Source organism: Gymnogyps californianus, chromosome 1 (genome assembly GCF_018139145.2).
Source record: "Gymnogyps californianus isolate 813 chromosome 1, ASM1813914v2, whole genome shotgun sequence".
Taxonomy (NCBI): Eukaryota; Metazoa; Chordata; class Aves; order Accipitriformes; family Cathartidae; genus Gymnogyps; species Gymnogyps californianus.
The window spans coordinates 210686590-210710688 of NC_059471.1; the positions used below are offsets into that span (position 1 = coordinate 210686590).

Here is a 24099-nt window from a genome sequence, read left to right on the forward strand (position 1 = left end):
AGCCAAGGCGCCGTGCCCTTTGTGGCACCACCGCCGCGGCGGACCCCGCGCCGTGCGCTTTGTGGCGCCGCGGCAGGGCGGAAGCGACGGGCGGGCGGGCGGCGGGCCCTTCCGGCGGGCTACGCGGGCTGCCTTGCGCCTTGCCCCGCCGCTGCCTCCGCCTCCCCCACTCGCCGCTCGCTGCCGCTCGGCGCCTCCATCCTGGTACTTGGGAGTCTCCATCCTGGTTTCTCAAGTGCCCGGACCCAAAACAGGAAGTAAGTGCGCGGGGGCCTGCGGGCTGACAGGGCCGGGAGCGGCCGGGCAGCGGCGGCGGAGCGCGGCGGACGGAGGGGACCGGGAGGGGGAGGCGGCCATCTCCGGCCCCACGCCTCAGCCGCGGTCGGACTGGGCTGGGCCGGGCCGAGTTGGGCTGGCAAGCGGAGCTGGCAGCGGTCTCGGGCAGCGCCGCCGCCGCCGCCCGCCGAGAGGACGGGAAAATGGCGGCGGCGGCGGCGGCCCGGGACCAAATGGCGCTGGCGGCCGGGGGGCAGCGGGGGGCTGAGGCGGGCCCTGAGGCGCGGAGCCGCCGCCTGCGGGGCGCTGCCCCCGCCCTGGGGGCAGTGCCGGGGGCCGGGGCAGGGCCGGCAGGGCCGCTGCCTCCCGCCGGCTCGCTCCCCTGGGCCGTGGTCCGTTGTTCCCCGCCTTCCCGGGGTGCTGCCGGGCGTCGGGAGCGCTGCGCAGAGAGAAATTTGGAAGGGGAGGGGGGCGCGGCAAAATAGGGGGAAACTTGGAAATTACCAAACCTCGGCTCCCTTAGGAGGACAGGGGAAGGGGAAGGGGACGTGCGGGTTTTTATTTTTCGTTTGCTATTTCTGTTTTAAACTGCCTTCCCCTTGATGTCTGTAATAAAAGGCCACCTGCACGAACGTGTTTAAATCTCCCGATTTCCCCTTGCTGGGTCTACGGTTGGGGTATCCTAAGCTTGTGGCTTTTATTTGTTTTGTTTCATAATCTTTTTTTTTTTTTCCCAGCGAGAGTTGTGATTTGAGGTTGCTTGGGGCTTTATTTTTAAGTGGAGTCTGAAATGTGTAACTCTGCCAAGATCAGGGGTTTCATCTAAAAGCGGTACCAGGCTTTTCTGCACTAGAGTTACGCTCTCTGTTTTGCCAAAATAAAGGATTCCGGTCGGACAAGCCTTTTTTGCCTTCCTTTTTTTTTTTCTTTTTGAGGTCTCTTTATTCTTGGTTGTGCACTTGGGCACAGTGAAGCGTATTACACTTCTACTAGCTACCTCTTTAGCTGACAGATAGTGTTTGGATGTATTTATTCACAAAGAGTTACCATTGTTCAGCCCCACCTGGCCATTGTAAGTTATGTGTTGAAGTAATCTAGAAAATGCTTTTTGTTTGCCAGCGTTGCTCTGGCCATAGATGTAAGTTGGCTTCTTGACAGCGTAGTTAAAATCCCTTAGCAAAACCAGGAGATGTAGGCTTTGCAATGAGATGGGCACATCTCGTTCAAATTCTCATTTCCATCAATCCACATGAATATAATAATGGCAACAACTTCATGCTGGTTTTCCGGGCAGTTACTGAAACTTTCTACGTGATGTTTTATGACTTACTGAAAAGATTGAACATTAATTAAAACTGCTTAAATAGAATGCCTAAAAATACTGATTTTTGTCTTAACCATTCAAAATTATAAAATGTGGGTATATCAGAGACAAAGACCTCCATGTGTCTGTACTGTATTTTACATATTCTAATAGTCCCATATTTATAAGCATTAATTCTGTGTTCGTCTGTCTATCAGAAAGCAACAGAGCTGTGGCTTTGCTTGTCAATCTTACGCCTTGTACAGTTAGGATAACAATCAACTTTTCATATTTTATTGCATGCTAAATTTCTGCCTGTAGTTTATAAAGGTGAAGAAGTTGCTGGAATGCTTAGAATGAAACTGGATTTACATGAAGGAAAAAGAAAATTTATTTTAGTACTTATCATACTTAAAAGTTTTTCATCCATAGTCATAACCTTGTGCCTGAGAGCCACTTTCTATTACTGAAAAAGAAAACTTGCAACTTTCTGTGTTTTTTTCTTTTGAAAGAGCTAGGACTTAGCTTCCCCCCCCGTGTGACATTTAAAGCATGCTCAGTGCTTTTTATTAAAATATCAATGGATAGGCTAGAACTCATGGAGTTCTGCCAAATTTGGATCGATGCAAATGAGAACAGTTTGTCCAATTGTGTCTCCCATATATTCCATTTCTGTGATGGCCCACTTCTCTAAATATCACGGATGAGTAGAATGTAACTGTTCATAAAGGACTGTAATCTCATGCTAATACAGTTTAATAACTCTTTGTATGCCTCGAACTCAGGTCTTTGGGTCCTTCTGTTTGATATCTGTCCAGTTTGGTCCCCTCTTACGTCTGTTGTCGCAGCTGTTAAAGACAATTTCTGTGTGGTGGAATTTTAAATTTGAGCGGAACCCATTTGGTGTGGAGAAAAGGTTTTTTGTTGAATAATAGCATAAGAGAATTGGCACTAGTTGAATAGTAAAAACTCCTGATTGTGTGTTGGAAGTATTGACTTGGTATGGAATACACTAAACATTCAGGCTTCCTTAAATATGAGGTATATGAGGTCCTGTAATGACTTTGTTTTCTTTGTGTTACACTTGAATGAATGCCTTGAAATCCCAGTGCATCCCATGTGATTGTTCCAGTTACATGCCTCAATAGTCGGAAGCCTCCCTTAATAAACTTGAATTTTTGCTTCTTAAAGGGTTTAGTGAAATATACTTTTTGCCCAGTGCAGAAAACACAGCCTTTAATACAGTTTCATTTAGAAATTTTAAAAGATTTACAACAGTCCACAGAAGACTAGCCATAACATTCAGTTAATAACTAGGCATAATGACAGAATTCTGTCTGCAAGGGTAAAAATACTGTTTCTTAGAAGTGCTTAATTCTTACAGCCCACAGAATAATTGAGCCCATCTGCCGGATGAAGGTGATTTAGAATTACAGGAATTTTGGATAAAAATGTTCAATTTTTTTTGTAACTCGGTATAAAATCAGCTTTCTGGGTTTTTTTCTGCTTAAATCTGCTGCATGTTTCCCAGATAAATAAGAACTGCTGTATTATGTGGCTTTAGTGGAAAATTTATGTTGGAATTCTACATAAAATGATTCTTGTAGGCAAAGTATTTTCCTGTCTGTTTGGTTGCATGTTGAAACCTGTCTAAAATTGTAATGCAACTCTTAAAAATGTTGGATTTGGTAAATGCACCCAAAATTCTAACAAGCCAAAAAGTGCTTATTAAATTTACACTGATTTCTAAGCTGCTATCTTAGAAATTTAAGATTATGCTATCTTCAGTGCATTTCGTAGTACATGTCCACACTGTTAGTGTATGTGCATCCGACAGTGTTCCCTTCCCCCACAAGCTAACAGTCTCCTTCAGAACATAAAATATTAGTGGTAGATCGGTATCTCTATGAAGAATGTGCTTGAATCAAGGATTAAAGAAAAGTCTCGGGTCATGCATTTAAAATTCAAGCAAGCTTTTTGTTTTAAATAGAAAGCAATGCATTTTCAAAAGCATAATTAGTGAAGTTATGAAAAGAAGGTCAAATTTTGGAGGTGACGAGACTACTCGTGTCGTAATTCTCACTAATTAAGAAACATTGGCTGTCATTAACTTTGTATTTAACTTTTTCAAGAGCAGACGTGTAGTGGGTGTGCAGGTGTCTGTATTAAATAGAATTCACATGGCACATCCTAAAAGTCCTCTGCGGTGGTACGGCATTGTTTAGCCTGGCTTCGGCTGTCATCCCGTGATAAATCAAGGACATCAGGCGAGTACAGTGTCCCTGCAGCCAGTATCAAAGAAGCCTGCATCAGAGGGCGTTGTCTCCTGCAGCAGCACTGTGCTTTCTCCACTGAGCTCACCGTAAACTCCAAGTGGTCCCATCATGTGTCATATTTGATGTATCTTCAGCATATGTGGTAGTTCCGTCGTTATTTAAGTGTAAAGCAGTGGTTTTTATAAGATCTGGAGATTGTTTCCTGTTCACACAGAAGAACCACCGCAGTTACTCGAGATTTTTTTTCTCTCCTTTCGGTCACTAATTCACGTCTTCATGGGTTAGCGCTCCTGTCCTGGTGTAAATGTATCTTGAAAGAACAAGTTTGTTTGTTTCCTTCAGTTTTCTTGTATTTGTGTAGTCTAATGAATAAAAAGTAATGTCCAAAATATGCATTTGACTTTGACTTGACTCTTCATGTTCTTTGCAATCAGTTTTCGGTTGAGGTCCAAGGCCGTATCCATTACATGTGATGGGAATTTTTCCAGTCAAATCAAGGATTTGGCTCTTCCTAAGTATTTCTCAAGGCTTGGTTGTGATTATTACCTTTACTCAGAAGACTTGAGATACGCTAAATCTCAAGTATCTGACACAGAACATTATTGTTTTTCCTGGAGAGCCTGCACGTACTGTTGGGATAAACCATTCTTGGGAGATTGGCAAAAAGTTACAAAACCCTGCACACGCCAGGAATTACATTGAGGAGTGCTGCTTAGGAAATCGCAGTTCCTTGAACAATGTGCTGTGCACAGTTTTTGGTGCTTTGTAAGGAGGACTTGGGAGCTCAAGCAGACAAGTGTAGACATCTAACTTGATCAGAAGACTTGGTGCTGCTGTTAGATGTGGTGCCCCAGCTGTTGTATATTTAGTCCTGTTACAGCTCTGTATGGAAGTGCAGGGTAGCAGCTATGGATCGTGGTGTATCTTCCTCCCCAGCTTTGATGGAAATGCCAGGTTTGAATGCATGGACCCCTTCCATGCTGTATCCTTTTCTAACATGGCAAACCAGCGAGGGAGAGAATGCAAATGGACAAACCTAATTACTCTGTGTTTTTGATTTGGGAGCCTAATCCTATAAACATGTTTTTTGATTCTCAGCAAATCCTGAGTAACTGATGAAAGAATGGGCCAGCTTTGCTATCTCTGTATTCAGTTTTCAGTATTCTTTCAATAAAAAGAGGGAATGGTCTTCTGCTGTGGATGGTGCTATAGTTTCCGCTGCTTCTAGATCAGCTTTAGGTGAAGTACATGATTGACATAATGTGTTTTATAAAAATAAATGTCATGTCTTTCAAGCCTTTATAGTGGTGAGAAGAAAAATAGGTGCTTTCAGCTGATTATAGAAAAATAAATGTTATCACTATCTGTTAGGGTATAATTAAAGAAGAATCCTCCATGGCGTTTCAGGTAACTTTGGGAATTTTTGCTACAGCATTCCTTTTAGTAAAAGTTATTCAGAAAGTACATACAAACATGAAAAAGAGAATCTGTCTATTTCTTTTGGCCTTCCAGAATTGCCCAATTGTTCAATCCCAAAAAGTTAAATGAATGACTCAAAACTGAGATGAAGAAGTTACAGTCTGCTAATTTAGCTATAACACTTTGGATTTCTTTTTTCATGTTTTAGAGTTAAGGATGCCTCTTTTGGTTCTTAAAAATCAGTACTATAGCTGTGCAGCAAACATCACTTCTAGTAAAGGATAGGGCAGAGACTGTAAAACTCAGAAGCAGGTGAATCCCAAGGAAGTTATTGCCGCCTACACTTGCATGTGGCAAGGAGGTGTTGCTGATGGTAGATATGAAAGTAAATTTGAGAACCCTCTGATTTAAAATGTCAATGGTATCTGAAATTTTTGACATGTTCAGAAGTGTAATATCACTTCATTTTAGGAATCAGTCACTGCATGTGCTTAAACATGTGCCAAATCTTCATCAAGCTTGAGAGGTGATAGTAATTTTATTGAAAGACTGGCAGCAGTTTTATCCTTCCAAGAAAACACTGCTCTTGGGAATCATCAATACCAAAGAACATGTTTTCTGATTAAAAATTAAATCATTTCTTGCTGAAGCAATATTATTAACATTATGCAGAGGATTTAAAATCCGGGTTGTAAATTCTACTTACGTATGGGTATATGGGTATCCCTGCCTGGTACATGGAAGCTTTGTAATGTAGTTGTGATTTTTTTTTTTTTAAAGCTATAGTCAATGATTTTTTAACAACATAAGTTAAAATTGTTGATAACAGTATTTTGGCTTTAAAATAAAAGTTACAAGTATTTTTTTTTCTGTTGTTGACGTGAGAGAACACGTAAAAAGGACTGAGCACTACAAGGAGAAATAGATGATATTTGCTTTTTGCAAAGCTCTGCCAAAGACAGTCACCGAACCGAGGTGCTCAAAACTGATGAGGTCATTGCAAAGCTCCTGCATATTTTTGATGTGCATTTAGCTTGTGCAGGAGAAAAGGTTACATTTCTTTGTATTTGATGGATTAGAGCTTATTTTGTGGGGTTTTGTTTTATTTCAAAATTAGTAATAGTGCTAGTTTACATTGAAATTCTTAAAAGCTTTGGGTTTCTTCATAGTACTTTCATAGTGGAAATGAGATCATCAGAAGCACTTTGTTTTGCTCTCATTCACTGACTTCAGTGTATACTGCTTATCCTGGATAACTTATTTTCTGAGTAATTTTTTACACTGGTGATTGCTTGCACCCAATTTTTCTGTTGCTTATGTTGTTTCAATGCTAAAGAAAAAATACTAGCTTCACGTTTAGTTATATGCATGGAAGGAGAATAAAACTTTGCAACTTAGCAATCTATATATAGTGCAGCTATGAGTAGTATGACACTACAAAAATATTTCTCAGTCTTGACTAGCTTTAGGTTGTATAATAGTAAAATTATTAAATGAGCAGTGGAACAAAGAGACAAAAAATATCAGATGTGGAAAACTAATAGCCTAGGTTTGTGTTTAAAAAAAAAAAAGAATAGTAGAAGATTGCAAATGCTCCTGAATAGGGAGTTTAGGTACTATTTTTAGTTGGAAAAGTATCTTTGAAACTATCTGATGTTACCCTGTGCGAGGTATAAGTATGCAGGAAAAGTAAAGACGGGTGAATGTCTTAAACCATGGAATTGTTCATGTGAAAGAAGAGACAGACATTCCTCAGTGTCTGCGGGAGTTTATGCTGGTTGTTTGAGATAAAGGAAGCAGCATTATGGTCAAAGTCGCAGTCTGCAGAAAAGTAATCTGTGTGTTGCTCTTTCAGGTTTGAGTATGAGCACAGTTGAAGAAGAGTCTGACACAGTGACAGTAGAAACCGTGAACTCTGTGACTTTGACTCAGGACACTGAAGGGAACCTTATACTTCATTGCCCTCAAAATGGTATAGAATTGTATTGCATAGTATTTTTTCTTCTTTTTTCATTGATCCAACCATCATACTTCCCTGCCCCCAAATTCTGTGAGCTACTTGGATTCAGCTTACTGTGCTGCAGTTTGTTCTGTTTCAGTTTAAAGAAGGATAAAGTGTCAAATTAGGTGTAAATCACAAAATCATGTATGTATGTGCCCAACAAGGATATAGCTGTTCTGATTTATTTCAGTGGAAATGGGTTCTTAGAACCAAACATGTGCCCAAATTTCTGTAGACTTAAGGGACTGGTTTGTGTGTGATGGACTGTGGATGGAATTTACAAAGAAAATTGAAGAAAGCATGTGAACTGTTGTTGCCCATAACTTAGACCAAGTTCCTGGGCAGTAGTAAAGCACCAAACCAACCTATCACATTTGCTTCTACCTTTTGTTTTGGTCCACTTTGTTACCAGAACTATGTCCAAAGCTCCACTTTGTTAACAGAAAGTAACCTGCGCATGTTTTTGTTTTAGAAACTGATGAAGTAGACTCTGAAGACAGCACTGAACCTCCACACAAGAGGCTTTGCTTATCAGAGGATGATCAAAGTCTTGATGATTCCACTCCATGCATTTCTGTTGTTGCAGTTCCAAGTAAGTTCTTTTAAGTTTATGTACTCTTGTAGCAAATGTTTCTGTTGGTAAAGGTTAAAAGTGGACTCTTTGGATCACATTAGAATATTTTGCATGTTTTATTTTCAGATTTTATTAATATACTTAGGTATCATCTTTACCTCTCAGAGCCTTGGATGGTTTTGCATCAATTGTTATCTATACAGTACTGGCAAAATAAGCCTGCCTTACAGACAGAGGCCTGCAGGCACAGGTGCATTGAGGAAGTTGAAGGATAAGCGAATGAACAACAAACTAGATGCTCTCCTGCAAAGAGCGATTAGGTTTTTTTAATGATCAAGCAGTATAGTTAGTACTTCCGTTTTTTGTAGTATTGAGATGTGTAGCCTTTCTAAGGTAGGGATTGTTGTACAAAAGGTAGACTGAGTACTGAATTAGTTGTAAGGAAGCTGATTGAATATTAGGTGATTCAATATAATCTCCCAAAGGGGGGCATAACCAGATCTAGCAAGTTAAAATACCAATTTACAATACCTAGAGTGGCTGCTTATTTGGTGGAACTTAGTAGAAACTCCTTAGAAGTAAAGGCATTATCATGTTGAAGTTGAAGGAAAACTGGGGAAAAAGAATGCAGCCAAAAGATTTGAACGTTGTCCTTTAGTAATTGGAAAATGCTGAAGATAGGGCTGGGAAGGAAGCATTAATACACTTCCAAACGTTTGCACCAAATCAAACACCTTTTATTTATATGTTCCACACTAGGTCTTAGTTGTAGTCAAGTGTAAAACTGAAGGTTTCAAAAGCCATATTTAAATTCTATGAAGAGGAACAGTTGATAATCATTTTAATGATTTTACTGTGTCAACAAATAAATATCGAATAAGGCCTCTTTAAAATTTTCAGTGCAAAGGTAGCAATTTATAAAACCCGTAGCATGCATAAAAAATGTTACAGGAGTAAGGTGTACAACTAACTTATCCATTCTGAAGTTTCAGAAAATGATCAGAGCTTTGAGGTGACCATGACTGCTACCACTGAGGTAGCTGAAGATGAGATTAACGAAGGAACTGTTACTCAGATTCAGGTACAGTAAAACTTCAAAATTGACCTATTTGATGTACATTTTTATTTAAATTGAAATGAAAAGGGAAACAAATAGCAGAAAGGGCTTATTAAATGAGTAAGATTATTTTTAGTATGAAACTAATGTATTTGAGCATGGATCTTGTTTGTAAAATGTTCTATAAAAGTGCAATTGAATCATTTTATAGATGAAGGAGGTTACTTGTAGTGTAACTTACTGCCCAAAGAGCAGTACAGTAAACTGTAATAGATGTAACCCTCCACTGATAATTACTTCCTCTGTGGTGATCTGTGTAGAAGACAAGTTTATCTGTTATTTCTGTCATTCTTTGATTATAAATTAAGCTTTATAACAGGCCTACATATGCTTTGTCTTGTCACCAGTCCTAACAGTTACATACAGTTCTCGTTGTAGGTGTACCATGTTTAAAAGTTCTAGATTGGAGATACTGGACATAGTCCTCTTTCCACCAAAGCCAGTGAGACTCTTCCTATTCACTGTACATTAAACAGGATGAAGAATGTTATCTAATTAATTCTCACAGCATCTATATGTTAAGATGCTAAATTTTACTCAGGTGTTTTAAGAAAGGTGAATGCACTTTTAATGCCATATCGAAAAAGTGGCACTTTCTGAGCAGCCAGCAAGGTAACTAGGTGTGCTGGTTTCATTTTCCATCAAGTTATGCCTCCATGTTAAATGCAAGGTGATAGAAAGAACTGAAGATCTTACTGGATGATTTCATATTGGTCTTTTGAAGATTCTTCAGAATGAACAGCTGGATGAAATCTCCCCAATGGGCAATGAAGAAGTGTCAGCTGTTAGTCAAGCCTGGTTCACAACCAAAGAGGATAAGGATTCTCTAACAAATAAAGGTAGGATATTTCAAATGCAATTCTCCCATGCTGTAAAAAGGTAAGCTATTCCAAATGTCTCAGAACATTTTGCAGGTTGGATAAAGTAATCTCTGGTCTGGCTTTTTTAGTGAAGATATTTGAGAAGACTGATTCTAAAAATGCTGAAATGTCTAATGCATCAAGACTTCACCATCCCTCTTACACTTTGTATGCAAGAAAAAAGTGTATGTTGGAACTCCAGATACACTTGGAGAGGAAGAGGGGACATGCTTGCAGTGGTGACAGTGATTCTAGCGGCCATGGTAGAGAACTGCTGTAGACAATGTGTGTCAGCACAGATGGGGCAGACAGTTGCGTTTGCTCCGTTTGCATTTCGAGCTGGTTAGGAGATGGGAAGCTGCAGTCAGAGGGGAGTACCTCAGGAAAAAAGTTCATCTGTGCTCAGGTTAATACATCTTCCTCCAAGTAGGGCTTATTAGTCTGGCTACTGTGTTGTGATTCATATTAAACAGTTTCTGGAATGGAATTGCTTCATAAGTAGAGGGATCATGCAGACCAGGATCTGCTGAAATAATCACTGCTACTCCTAAAACTGCCACCTCATTGGCATTCCTCCATTTCAAAATGTATCCGCGCAATCATGTAGTAGCTGCTAAACTTTAGAGCTTTTTTTTTTTACCCCCAAGGGAAGTGCCTTTCTAAACCTAGAGAAACAACTTAGTGTCAAATGAAGACACGTTGTCTCTCCAGTTTCCTCAGTCTCTCTACTATTTTTCTTACCCTTACTTTACCTCTTTGGGGGGGGGGGGGGGGGGGGGGAGGTGTGTGCGAATCTTATTCAGTCAGTCCAAAACAACTCCCTTTTTTATTAGAAAACTTTAGGGAAGAAAGTAATGGTTGTCTCTCCAGAAGCAAATGATCTCTTACCCAGTGAGTTCTGCTCCAGAGAGCTGAGTGTACTGCTGAGTCAGTGAAAAACTGTGGGTGAGGCACGCAGAACCTGGGTGTTGGATATGGAAAATTCAGAGAAAGGGAGCTGAGCAACTCTGTCAGTGACCGCTCACTGATCCCAAGTGTGCACTAACAGTTGCTTCTAACAGCCAATAAATAATTTCTCCCCATTTTCTCTGTCCTTATTTATAGGGCTTCAGAGCTATTCAGTGTTCAGTCCAAGGACTGGGGCAGAGATGGCATAGCAAAAAGATCCCTTTGCATCACAGCACTGAGGCAGCTGGGTAGAAGTAGTGAGAAATCCTGTTGCTACAGTTCCTGTGCTCTAGGGTGAGAGGAAGCACAGAGATTATGATCTTTTCAGTAGCCAGTGGTAAAGGACTTTGGTTGGGAGCAGCACATTCTCAGCTGTGACTGGACGAGTATGTACTGGTGATTTGGCAGAGAAATAAATGACTGTGTTCATGTGACTTCGTGGCCTCATGTTTGATCTGTGTCTTGTAAATGTATTAGAAACTTACTGCATTTGTAGCTGTCTCATAGGCATATCAACTGACTATATATCACAAGTGGCATTTATAGTTGTGAATGAATGAGGGCACTAAATCTGGTGATTCTAATTAAGAGATTAATAATTTGAGGGAGACATTTTCGATAAAATATGCCAAGAAAAATATTTGAGAATCCATACTAGCTGAACTTTTCTTGGGGTCTCCATGTTTTGTCACAGAGATCAGCTGTGGAGGAATCCCAGTATACGTCTCCTTTTACAGTAGCTAGGACTTTGACGTGTGTTGCTTGAGCTCATCATTTTATAGCAGCCTCCACCTGATAATGCTTTCTTTCAGGACCTGTGGGCAGGTTATAATAATCTTGGCACTGAATACGCAAACACATGAAGTGCAAAATATACTTCCTTTCCTAAAATAGTTGGGTATTAAAGGTTATTCCATGTAAAGAGTAGCAGTGTCCCTTTAAGTCAGTTCAGATGCTTGGATAGAGGTGTGAATCACAGCTACAGTAGTAGATTATTGTTATGTCTCTGTAGCTTTGGAAGAAGAGATTGAAGCCATCAGGCACAAGGGAAGAGTTTTCTCTCCTCAGTTGCAATGGAATTAGTAATAACGCCTGTACTTTTCATTATAATTGGATTTGAGTAAACAGTCTCTTTGGTGTGTTCTGCCTCTCAGCTCTGGTAATTAGCAGGCTGAGAAGGAAGTACCCTGATTTTTCTGAGCAGAGATGGGCAGGCAGCCAGCACACACCAGTATGTAAACTGGGTCACCAGCCTAATCTTAATTATAAGTGATCGTTAATATTAAGTATGGTATGAGCATGACGGGGAAAAAAGAGAAATCTATATATAAACTGAGGGTAGGAATGTTTTAATGTTTTATTGATAGACCTCAGGTTTGAAATTTTCTGTCTGAATAAAGTTGATTGGTTTTGCTTTTAAAGCTTAGCTGTCATTGTAGTTACTAAGGGCATAGACAGAGAGGAAACATAATGTTGGTTTCTATTGGTTTGCCACTTTTATTTGGGAAATAAAACACTCGCCATCAGTCTTTATCTTGACTGTGACCACTGGTCATTATTCCTAATGCAAAAAAAGGAGGGAGATAGGGACCAGCTTGTCAAAATAGACTAGGTAGAGCATTTACCTCTATGAAAAGCACACACAGTAGGTAGCACTACTCAGGTGTTGGGAAGTGATAAGGCGTATAAGAGAACCCCACGTTGTTGCCAATTCCTCAAGTAACATTGAGAGTCACATTTTAAGTCCCACCTTCTGGAATCATTTGAGTGCATGAAAATTTTAGCTGTCAGTTTAAAGACAGAAATTTTCTAGTTGTGGCTGAAGAAAAAGCCTGAAAATGTGACTTGACAGCACATAGAGGAATTCATGTTCTGTTTTTAAAAAATGGGTGTTTTTGAAGAGGGGTCTGACTCACGTTATTTAAACATTAGTTGACAGTTACTAGAGATTGTTTATCAGTTCTGAAATAATATCTGTTTAAAATTAATTCTAGTTAGCCTAAGTAGCTAAAATTGCTCTTTTCTTTGTTCATTGCAGTAACGAGGGTCACATTTTCCAATATTTCTGTTCCTGTTGTTTTGCTGACTTTCACTTCAGTAATTAGTTTGTCATTTTTGTTTTCAGGCCATAAGTGGAAGCAAGGGATGTGGTCAAAGGAAGAAATTGACATTTTGATGAGTAACATTGAGCGTTATTTAAAGGTATGTGTTGGAGTATGTTATCTGCTCGTTGGTGTGGTGCTGCAGCTCCTGCTAGAGACCAGCTTTCTTTAGTACTTCCCAGAATCGGCAATAAGTGATTCTGATCGGTTCGTAGTAGAAATGGTCATTACCCATTTGAAATACGTAAGAAAATTGTATCCATACACAGAATTTAAGAGTACTGAATATAACATTGCTTTTAATTAGTGTACTGAATATAACCCATTTTAAAATTTCATGTCAGGATGCTCAAGTGGCTTAATCTCTTTCTCTGAATATACATCACTCATGAAACCTATGGTGAAGACGGAGGAAAAAAATTGCACTAGGAGTAGAGATAATTTTCCTTACAAAGTATTGAATACAACTTCCAGACTTCTTTGATGCCATATCTGTGTTTGTTTACTACGCTAATGGGATGCCTGTATCTGCTTTCTTCCCCTTAATATGTCAGTGTCAGAGTTCAGTGTAAAAACAGGCCTGCAGTTAACATGCTGACAGTGATAATTGCCCATAAGTCATATTTGTGGTAGGCTTACAGCTGAGAATATTTGAGCTAAGCCCTTACAGCTGAGAATGTATAGCCTGGATATTACAGGTTCACCATCCTTCATTTGTGGATCAAAAAAAGCCCTGAATTTAGTCTTCATTCGTATAAAAATCCTCAGTATTAGTTGTAGAAAGTGTGCCTGCCCACACGTGTATTAGAATTTCTGCCACAAAATCATTCATAGGTAATATTATTTTTTTAAATCTAGAGATTTTAAGCTAGATAAATAACTTTTTTCAGTTACTGATAACGCATTTGATTCATTATTTTCCCATTTATCTGGTTTCTTGGACTGCTTCGAATAATTGAAATATAGTGATTTTTAGTTTAAGCTGAAGTTAAACTAAAGCTTTCCTTTTATACTTAACTCCAGTGTTTTTATATCAAATTTACTTTGAGTTTCCATCAGAACAAGAAAAGTAGTTTAATTTTAAAAAATTGTTTTCAGATAAGGAATATCTAGAATTATGTAATATATTGATAGAGCACTGTTTGACAGCCTTCCCTTGTATGACCCCAGGCTAATTCCACCACAGTATATTTTCTCTGATGTTCTAAATGACAGTTCAATTTTTGATCTTAAAATATACATTGGACAGATTTTTTTTGAATGTGGATGAAAGTTAGAGCTTCTGTGTCTAGCTGGGCTCCAGTGTTAAAAACCCAAAACCTAGTGTTCAAGGGTTTGTATTTGAGGTAGCTAATTCATAAATACTCAGTTTAACTTTTGGACTGTAGTATTTGAGATACACAGAAAGTTGCATAATAGTATGCTAGGCTTCAATTCTTAAGTGTTCTGCTTCTTGATTTCTAGGAGACTTTAAGGTGTTTTGTTTGTGGTTTGTTGTTGCTTTTTTTTAAATGCTTTCTTCTAGGCCCGTGGAATAAAAGATGCCACTGAAATTATATTTGAAATGTCAAAAGATGAAAGAAAAGATTTCTACAGGACAATAGCTTGGGGTCTGAATCGGCCTCTCTTTGCTGTCTATAGAAGAGTTCTTCGCATGTATGATGACAGAAACCATGTTGGAAAGTATGAAAACCTCTAATGCTGCATGGTTTGATTGGTATGAGTAGGGTCATGTATTTAATGTTTGACATGTTATATGTGAGACAGAAGATTCTAGCCAAACAGACCTAGCTCGTCCTCAGCATAAGTGACCTCTGCTGAATTCTGGTAGATCAACCTTGACAATAGTTATGTTAAATTGATGGTGTCCACAACTTAAAAAAAAAAACAAAACAAAGGTGCATAGAGGATTCTGATATGATGAGAAGACTTTGACACAAGCACAGATCTGCTGAGATGTAGTTTCTTTCTAGAACTCTGACCTTGAGCTAATTGATCTTCATCCCTGTGCCCTTAGTTTGCCCATCTGTAAAGCAGTGGGTATGGCGCCATCCAGAAGTGCTGAAAAGGATGTTAGATTTTAGTTTTTAAAGGCAGTTGAAAATTAAAAATACCATCTCAATGCTGATATGGTTTGGGTTTGTTTTTTTTTAATGGAAAGTTGGCCTTATGGTGATTGTGAACTGAGACAGGAAGGAAAAAATAGCTGTTTATTTGAGAGAGTAATACACAAAATTCTAATTCTGTTCTTAGTAGTAAGATCACCGAGAATGAGGAATTTTGCTGGCAAATGAGAGGAATGGTAGATCAGATAACCGTAGAAATGCACTAATGTGGAAAATGGCATTTTTTCTTCATGTTCTTTTGAAGCATTCAGTCAGATTGTTTGTTACAGCTAAAATTCCTTAGTCTTGTAACTAAATGTGTACTGTGTGGTTAGTAAAAAAAAAATATTTATGCTGTATGCTTTCTGTTTAAAATAATGTCTTTTTATTTACTGGTTGCTTAGGTATACTCCTGAGGAAATTGAAAAGCTTAAAGAGTAAGTCTTTTTATTAACAAGGTCACACTACCTTGTTTATACTTAGTAGCTTGAGTAGATTTTACAGGTTTTGTTATATGAAATCACTGAAAAGTTACAAGTAAATTTGACTGCTCCAACTCTATCAGAAAATAGGGGTCACTAAATTAATCTGAAGAGAAATGAAACTGCATTTGGATTTTTTTTTTTTATATTTTCTAACGTGTATTCAGGACATAAGCAATATGCAACAAAGTTCTAAAGCAAGCCTTCTGTTGAAACTAGTAATGTTTCAGATTTTTACAAGCACAGTCAACATTTGCAGTTATGTTTGTGAAAAACAGAAATTCCCTTTCTTTAGGACACCTGAGCAAAGGTAGTTTCTAAAGAAAGTGGCAGGTCAAGGGTAGAATCTCCCCTATGAAGTATTAGAGAGATACATAAATTGTCAGTAAGGCTCTTTGATTTTGATTATGAACCTGATAGATCAAGGAGGAGGGGCTGCAGACTTTATCTCCTCTTGCAGCTTTGCAGGGTTGAGCCGTTTGAAGAAACCAGGTTGAACTGAAGGAAGGAAGGGAGTATATTTCATTGCGTTGATGGATATGTTTGGATCAATTTAGCTGGTTTGTGTCATTTGCAAGGTGCCTGTGGTTCCAGATGTGTCAAAAGTAGTCATGGCTCAACATGTTAAGCAACCTGTTGTCATCTGTGGGAGGAAAATAATAGTTAAAACTATGAACATGATTATGCAGTGTTTTGCTTCATTTAAATTGTAGGATGCCTGGGTTTTCATTGGGCATTATTTAGATTTCTCAAGTGATCTCTATACCACCTGAAAATCCTTAAGGAACTTGTATAGAATAGATGTTGGCTGTTTATCTAAACATTCATATTGTATTTTAACACAGTAATTGAGCCTCACAATGTTCCTGCAAGACAGTTAGATATTAAGCATTTTATAAGTGAGTATCCTGTGGCTTAGCTGGCCCAAAAGGCTTCTAGAAACACACAGAAAAATTAGTAGTGATGATAGAAAATATTAATACTATAGTATCAAAATGACTCCCCATTCTGTCTTTAAGCCTGTAAACTGCACATTTATCCTGTTTTTATTAGATCGTATTTGATATTTTGGTAATCTCATAACTGGATATGGTACTAATGAGCATGTTTCTGTTTAGGCTGAGAATAAAGCATGGTAACGATTGGGCCACAATAGGAGCTGCACTGGGGAGAAGTGCTTCATCTGTAAAAGATCGATGTAGATTGATGAAGGATACCTGCAACACAGGTAGGGTAAATGCTGGTGTCAGTTATGGATATTCTAGTTAAAACTCTGTCATCTTTGCCTTTGTCAATGGTGTTTTCAGAGATGTGTAACTCTGAACTGAGGAACTTTGTGTGAAATCTGGGGACATTTTTAGAACGTGTTTGGTATAGGTTTCTCCAGTTTCACTTCTTAAAGATCAGAACACTGAGTATTTTTGCAGTCCATTATCCATCATACGTTTAAGCCACTGGAGCATATTTTATTGAGGTGGATTAAAAAGTACTTTCCCTTGTGTTTAATGTTTATAAACGTACACTGTATATTTGGTGTCAATTAAGAGCCAGATGCACTTTAGGAGTAAAGTATTGTTTATTTTATAGTGTATATATTCAAATGGAAGGAAAATTTAGTCAGACCTCATGTAATTACTGTATACTAAATTGTTGCATGGTTAATTTACTTCAACTAATACAATTCAGGTAGCTTGGACCAGTTTGCTTTGGTCAGTATTTTGGTAGGTTCTGTGTGGCTACATTCATCTGCAAGAGGAAGAGAAGCGAAAGAAACTTGGCAGCAAAACAATGGAATTACGCATTTGTTAAGAATGAATATAATATACATTGTTAGTAAGAACAGTTATATCTTCTTCACAAGTCAATATTTGCATCTGGAATAAGGTGTTAAGCACTGAAGATAAATGTCTGTTGACACGTTACTAATCAGAACAGAGGGCATCTGCTGTTAGTTAAGTTGGAGGGCTTTTCTCTCTTTCAGGAAAGTGGACAGAGAAAGAAGAAAAAAGACTAGCAGAAGTAGTGCATGAGCTGACTAGCACAGAACCAGGTGACATTGTCACACAAGGTGTATCGTGGGCTGCCGTGGCAGAACGGGTCGGGACGCGCTCTGAAAAGCAATGCCGCTCTAAATGGCTCAACTATCTCAACTGGAAACAAAGTGGGGGCACTGAGTGGACCAAGGAAGATGAAATAAATTTGATCTTGAGGTTTGTTATTTTAGTTACTTTTAAAGGTTCGTAATACATGACGCTAGCAGGATTCCATTGGGGTCCATTTTGCTGGTTTCTTAGACACTAAAAACTCTAGAACCCTCCAAAAATCACTGCTGTGTTTACAGTTCCCAGAGATTTATTATTGAACATATTTTTTGTTTTTTGTTTTTTTAGTGAATGTTAGTGTTCGTGAAAGGTGTCAGATTGAAAACCCTGGAGACTGAAGTCTTCTTTATTCCACAGAAAAGGTACAGCACAGGCAGCGACCGTGCAAGCTTCCCACACGTTGCCCCACCAATGCGCTTTAACCCTTAACTGGAGGGTAGTTCAGTCTCCCTGCCCGTTCAGTCCTTGGCCTCTCTGCTGAGATGACCAACAAGGGTCAAGTGTGGTGGTGGTTTCTGTGATGTGGACGTCTTGTCTACAAAGAACTAAACCGAGACTGCAAATTAATTTCATGTAGGCCACCAAACACTGATTGGATATCAGCATCTTTGACTATATTTGAACTGGCAACCTGGTAGTAACTTTGGAAATCTTTTGCTCTCTCCAGTCCTCCTCCTGTTTTGAATGCCTTTAACTCAGGCTTTTTAGCCAGTGGATTTTTATGGGTTGATAATTTTGGGTGGGAATAAAAAGCCAAGACATTCAGGGAATCTAAGCACTATTTACAAAGCGATATTCACTAATTTACTGAAGCTGTTTGACATGAACTCAAAATGAGGAACCTGATTCCACATTTCAGAATGTGCTGGTTATAATTCTTAATATTTCTGTACAAATGGTATCTGTTTTGGTCTGTCCAGATATCCTTAACTCATCCTGCAGGGTTGATTTTGGTAGCTTTTTTCTTTTTTCCTTTTTTTTTTTTTTTTTTTTTTTTTTTTTAGCTAGCAAGAGTGTTCAGTGCTATTGCTTGGTTTGTAAAGGGAACTTTTCTTAACTTCCACAAAAATCTTTTCCCCTCTCACTGTTCACCTCTCTTTCATATGCTCCAGGTACAGATGACCTGGAGGCGGTTCAGAGATATTTATAGTATTCAAACAGATTCTGGTAGAATCCAGTGTGTGCATAACATCTGCCAAAATTATGTGAAGACTGTCCCTTATCTGGAGAGCCTGATGGGATTGATTTATGAGGAACTGGTTAATACTGTAGTTAACTTCATCTACTTTGGCTAAGAAGCATCTGAGAGGAGGCAAAAATCTATGTTAAGGACGGATGAGTGTTATTTAGGAGAAAACAGAAGTAAATATCGTAACATGAAATTAATTAAGTGAAAGTTGAGAGTGAATCTCAGGAAGTATTTCCTGCCTTGGAGATGTGTTTGGGGAATGGTTTTCCAAAGAGAAAAGATGCAAGTACCATCATTTGGAATGCTTCACAATAATCTGATCAAAGTCCTAATGTATATGTAAATAAGGAGAATAATCCTGCATGGCAAGGAGATGGACTGGATCATCTAACAGGTCTAGTCCATCTTCTGTTGTTTATGATTCTGCTTGACCTCTGGCAGCGTGGAGCCTTGGAAGCCTGTGTCGATTCATGAACTCTGGTGGACTATTCACTAGCATGCCATTTTGCCGCTGTTACGTGTGACAAGACCGGAGATGTGCAACACCCCTTCCAGTCTGGAGGGTAGTTTCTAACAGGTAAATATTTTCTGTATCCTGCCAGGATAGCGGAACTTGAAGTTTCTGATGAAAATGACATCAATTGGGATTTACTAGCTGAAGGATGGAGTAGTGTCCGCTCACCACAGTGGCTTCGGAGTAAATGGTGGACCATTAAAAGACAGATTGCAAACCACAAAGATGTTTCATTCCCTGGTAATGTACTACTTGCACACTTCTCTTCTGAAAGCTCCTTTCACAAATGTCAAAGGAATAAGGCTGCACTTTGTTGTCTACTTACAGCATTGCTGACCAAAGAGCACATTGGTCCTTTGCTGGAAGTTACTGGCCCCTTGGATCTACTGGCTGAATTGCTCCTACAAGCAATCCTTAAGTGTTTCAGTTGAAACAAGCCAAACTGATGTATACAGCTAAACAGTAGATTTTGCCAAGTCCCCTCACTTTGGCTAAAGGGGGAGTATGTATATAAGCAGCTCAGCTGGCAGATCTCAGATGATGATGATCTTTGATATGGAGGGCAGTGACCTCTTCAGGTGGAAGAGGATATGTATCTGCAGCCTAACAGTATCACCTCAGGTTAGATCTGTTACCTTTAAAATGGTAAAATGTAATCTGCGCGAGGTGCTGAACCATAGCTGTAGATAGAAGGTAGATCTACTACTAGCTGCACAGTGACGAGGAGGGGAGGATCCGGGAGTATAAAGGTCCCCAGATACGTCTCTCATAACATTTTCTCTTTCTTGGTTGGAGAAACTAGTGCCTGAGCCAAAGGGTATTTCAGTCTCCATGACCTTCAGTCCTCCTTTTCTCTGACTGGGGGAGAGGAAAAAAAATCAGAGATTAGTCATGTCATAATGAAAGGTGTAATTTAATGGACGCTTTTGCTGTGGTCGTCAGTGTGGTTGTATATTAGTCATGCCTGGAGGCTGCAATTGAGAGGGTAGCCCTGTTATGCTTACCATACGTTACTAGGCAGTTGTTGCATCAAATAATTCATAATATAAATACATGACTGAATCAACAGGCTCCACTCTCTTTCCCAGACAAAATGTCATGCTGTCAAGAGTAGGAGATATTTAAGCAGTTTGCTGTATTGAATGCTAGAAAAGCAGAGGCCTCAGCTTTTGTAACTTCATATATGTCAGCTGCTCCCTCAGGGGGACCAAAGTGATCATAGGGAAGAAAGGTGGGCGGTTTTACTGGAGCAATGGGCCACTTTGTGCACGGACGAAGAATTGTAGTATAGCCACTGCAAGATTAATTCTCTCTTGCTTCCTGTTTCCAATGAGACTTCTGTCAACCTTTTGAACAAATCCACTTCCATGTTTTGTAAGATGGGAGGGTTTATTTCTGATAGCAGCATTACACAACTCATCATACTGGCACTTGGTTGTAGCTTGGGGATATACCATACATGTTTTTAGAGAGGTCCAAAATTTTATGAGCTTTTCTTCCCCCCCCCCCCCCCCCCCCCCCCCCCCCCCCCCATCCTAAAATGTCTAGGTTCCTTGAGAAAATCAAGTTCACTCCAGTAGTTGACTATAAATATGTTTTATGTATGTGCTAAATTTCTAGTTGATATATCTCTATAAATTGTTTAGGTTCCAAATTCAGAAGGATTTTGGTTACTTTTTTCATCTTGGATAAATCTCACATGCAGCATTTCAAATGTGCTTCTTCAGCATGCTTTAGCATGAGTATTCTTTCTCTCAGTGCTGATAAAGGGTCTTAAACAACTCCATGAGAACCAAAAAAACAATCCAGGGCACCAGCTTTCGGAGAACAAATCTGGAAGTGGATTACCAAACACTAATTCCAGTTCGGGTGTTCAGCACGTGCAGATTCGAGTGGCTCGCTTAGAGGAGAATGCAGGCAACGCACCAAGCCCTGTGGCAGCTTTGCAGATTCCAGTCCAGATTACGCATGTCTGTAAGTAGCTGAAACTAACGACTCTCTGTCCTCTAATGAAACCTAAAGCTTTCTTACGTTTAGATGGTGAAGGAGTGGGCATGTCTTAAAGAATTTTATTCTGCTTTGGTCTTGCCATAACTTCAGATTAAGGATTTCTGGATTCCATTTGCCCATTTCTAACTTTGTTAGGCAAATGTAGGTGACGTTATTTGTGATTTGTGTAAGATTGTGACAATAGTACCAAGAAGCTGCAATTGGAGCACCTGGACATAGGGGTTGTAGGTGTCTGTGTGCGTGCACGCAAGAGTTTGCCATATAACGTGTCCTTTGAAAAGGCTTCAGTACACAAGCCTTTTAATGAAGATGCAGTATATATGTTTATTCCTTAAGTTTCTTCCCGTAGCTCTTGTCCAGAACAATGAATATCATGTACAAGATCTCCTTTTGTAAAATATATACACTGCTGTCCCTAAGTTCTGATGAAGGACACTGAAGGGAAGGTATACAATGTTTTTTCTAGTCCTGCTCTTTATTATGCAGTTATTTCTAGGCTCAGACATTCTGGAAAGTGTTAGCTGCAGAGTCACACTGACATTCAGCTGATGATCTGTGCTAACCACTGTATTTTTTTTTTAAGTTGGTGCTTCCCATGCTCTTAAGGATGAACTTTGCTCATTATCAAACATTTATTACCAGGTCTACTTTGGTTGTAGTGCTTATTGCTTGTTTTTGTAACTAATCGTACTAAGTAACTCCAGTCACTCCAATCCAGTCACCCCACATGCAGCCTGTCGTCTCCACTGTATACTATTTTGCACTGTTGGTCATTTGTGAGTTTTATTAGGAAAACTTAGTGCTTCAGTCTTGCTGATTATAAAACTAATCAGGCTAAGAACTGTTTCTTCAGACTATGACTAGATAGGCATTTGGTAAATTTTCTGTTTATAATTTCATTAGATTAGCCTATCTTAATCTACTTACTAAGTGCCATCTTCATTTTATCTGGTTTATTTTTTAATTAGAATGATACGCAACACCAAGCCAAGAACTTTTTATCTGTCGTAATACATCAGTGGTCTCAGACTTTCAACCAAGCTTGGTCAAAGCTATTGGGTTTTGATGAGCAGGCAAGATGTGCTGGTATTCTGTAACCTTTAGTTCTTCCTGAACTGAATCCTGTAATGGTTATTTTGTGATGTCACTTGCCCCTGTCTGCCTAACAAGCCTTTTTCCCCATTTTAGTCTGCTTTCCTGAAGAATTTGTTTGTGTAATCAAAGTGAATTTTGTATTGTGTCTTTCCCAATCCCGTGAGAATTGAACCTATTAGCCACTTTCAGCTGCATTTGATAGAAGGCTCAAGGTTTCAAAGGAGTAATTCCTCTAAGCTTTATGACCATAACTGGCTAGATAACAGACAGGCCACACTTTACAGCTGTCTGCTACTAGGTGCCAGGAAATCTGTGGCAGGAAACCTTGAACATGCCACTACAATAATAAAAGCTTCAAAATCGGAGCTTGTATCTCCGTAAGAGACCAAAATTAATTCTACTTTGAAGCCACAGAATCTGAGATGGCCAAGTTTCCAGTGCTTGAAGCACTGATGTCGTCGTGTAGGTCTTTTGCCCTTTCAGTATTTATGGAATTGCTGGATAATCCCAGGCAAAGTATTAATTTGCCTCCAGCTTCCTGGAACTTGCAAGTTTTTTAAGAGTAAGTAAAAATTGTAATTATGGTTCTGAATAGGTATTTTGATATTGTCGTGGTTTAACTCTGTCCCAGCCAAAACCAGGACAGATATCTTACAAAGCTTTGGGTACGAGCTGTTTGGACCTGGTGATCTTGAAATGTCTGATATGTAAGATGTTTTCAATGCTTCTCTTCGTTACTTTTAGAATTAATGGAGATAATTGCATAAATAATTACACGCTTGTAGTAAGAATACTTAACAGCTTTTATACACTGCAATCGTAACACACAGGGTAGGCACATATCTTGGGGAGCATCTGATGTTTCATCAGTGTGGAGGGCAGAAAAGGTTAAAAATAATAAAAAAAAAAAGAGGTCAGTGGGAAACATAGCAATATTAAACCTGACACCAGTTTAAAACAAGTAATACATGATCCAAAGGATATTGTTACACCAGAACCTCTTACAAATCTCATTACAAAAAGTAATTAGATAACGTCAGATAACTTTATTTGTCCGCTTTTATCCCTGTGCGCTAAAACCATACTTTCTTTCTTTTGCTCTTTTGGATTGTGGAATGCCCTCTTTAAATAGTATTGTATCTTGGGTACCAATTGGAGAACCTTGTCCTTAGGATTGCAGCCAGTTTTCTTTTTCCTCTTACTGGAATTAACAGTACCCTGCTATGTAGTAATTACAGTATGTTATGCTCTCTGCAGGGCTGAAACGTTTTGGTTTACATACTTTCTTTTTCTTTTTTTTCTTCCTTTTGCAGCCTCAACCGATTCCCCTGCTGCTACTGTTGACTCTGAGACAATAACACTAAACAGCGGAACACTACAGACCTTTGAGATTCTTCCAGTAAGTAACAGAGAACTGATATTTGTTACTGTATTTTTTCTTTTAAGCACAGCTACTTAGACTATGGAACTGTGCATTTCCCCAAAAAACTGTTATCAAGTGGAAAGAGGAAGTTAAGAGATCTAAAACTTAAAAGTTCAAAGCGAAATGTATTTCTAAAAGTGTAATTCATTAGAGCTGTGGAGTAAAATGTGAATTACAGTTAAATGCTTTAAATCTGTCTTAATGCCGTAGTGCTATGAAGTTTTCCTTTGTGCTTGGTTTTTTTTTTTTTTGTTGTTGGAATCTGACATAACGGAGCCAGAGGAAGCTCCCAGCAGGTAAAG

At 39.2% G+C, this 24099-nt stretch overlaps 1 protein-coding gene across 2 annotated transcripts in view; it reads left to right on the forward strand.

Moving 5' to 3' along the window:
• Nucleotides 1-200: 200 nt before the first annotated feature.
• DMTF1 (cyclin D binding myb like transcription factor 1) overlaps nt 201-24099 on the forward strand; it is a 30534-nt gene continuing 6635 nt past the window's right edge. For both annotated transcript variants that reach the window (XM_050909699.1, XM_050909707.1), the window contains exons 1-13: nt 201-257; nt 7130-7246; nt 7749-7868; nt 8837-8931; nt 9692-9806; nt 12901-12977; nt 14403-14560; nt 15387-15419; nt 16583-16692; nt 17446-17674; nt 19358-19509; nt 21028-21243; nt 23688-23773. In XM_050909699.1, coding sequence (XP_050765656.1) covers nt 7138-7246; nt 7749-7868; nt 8837-8931; nt 9692-9806; nt 12901-12977; nt 14403-14560; nt 15387-15419; nt 16583-16692; nt 17446-17674; nt 19358-19509; nt 21028-21243; nt 23688-23773 — 1500 coding nt within the window. In that variant the 5' untranslated portion in view covers nt 201-257; nt 7130-7137. The remainder of the gene's footprint in view (nt 258-7129; nt 7247-7748; nt 7869-8836; nt 8932-9691; nt 9807-12900; nt 12978-14402; nt 14561-15386; nt 15420-16582; nt 16693-17445; nt 17675-19357; nt 19510-21027; nt 21244-23687; nt 23774-24099) is intronic.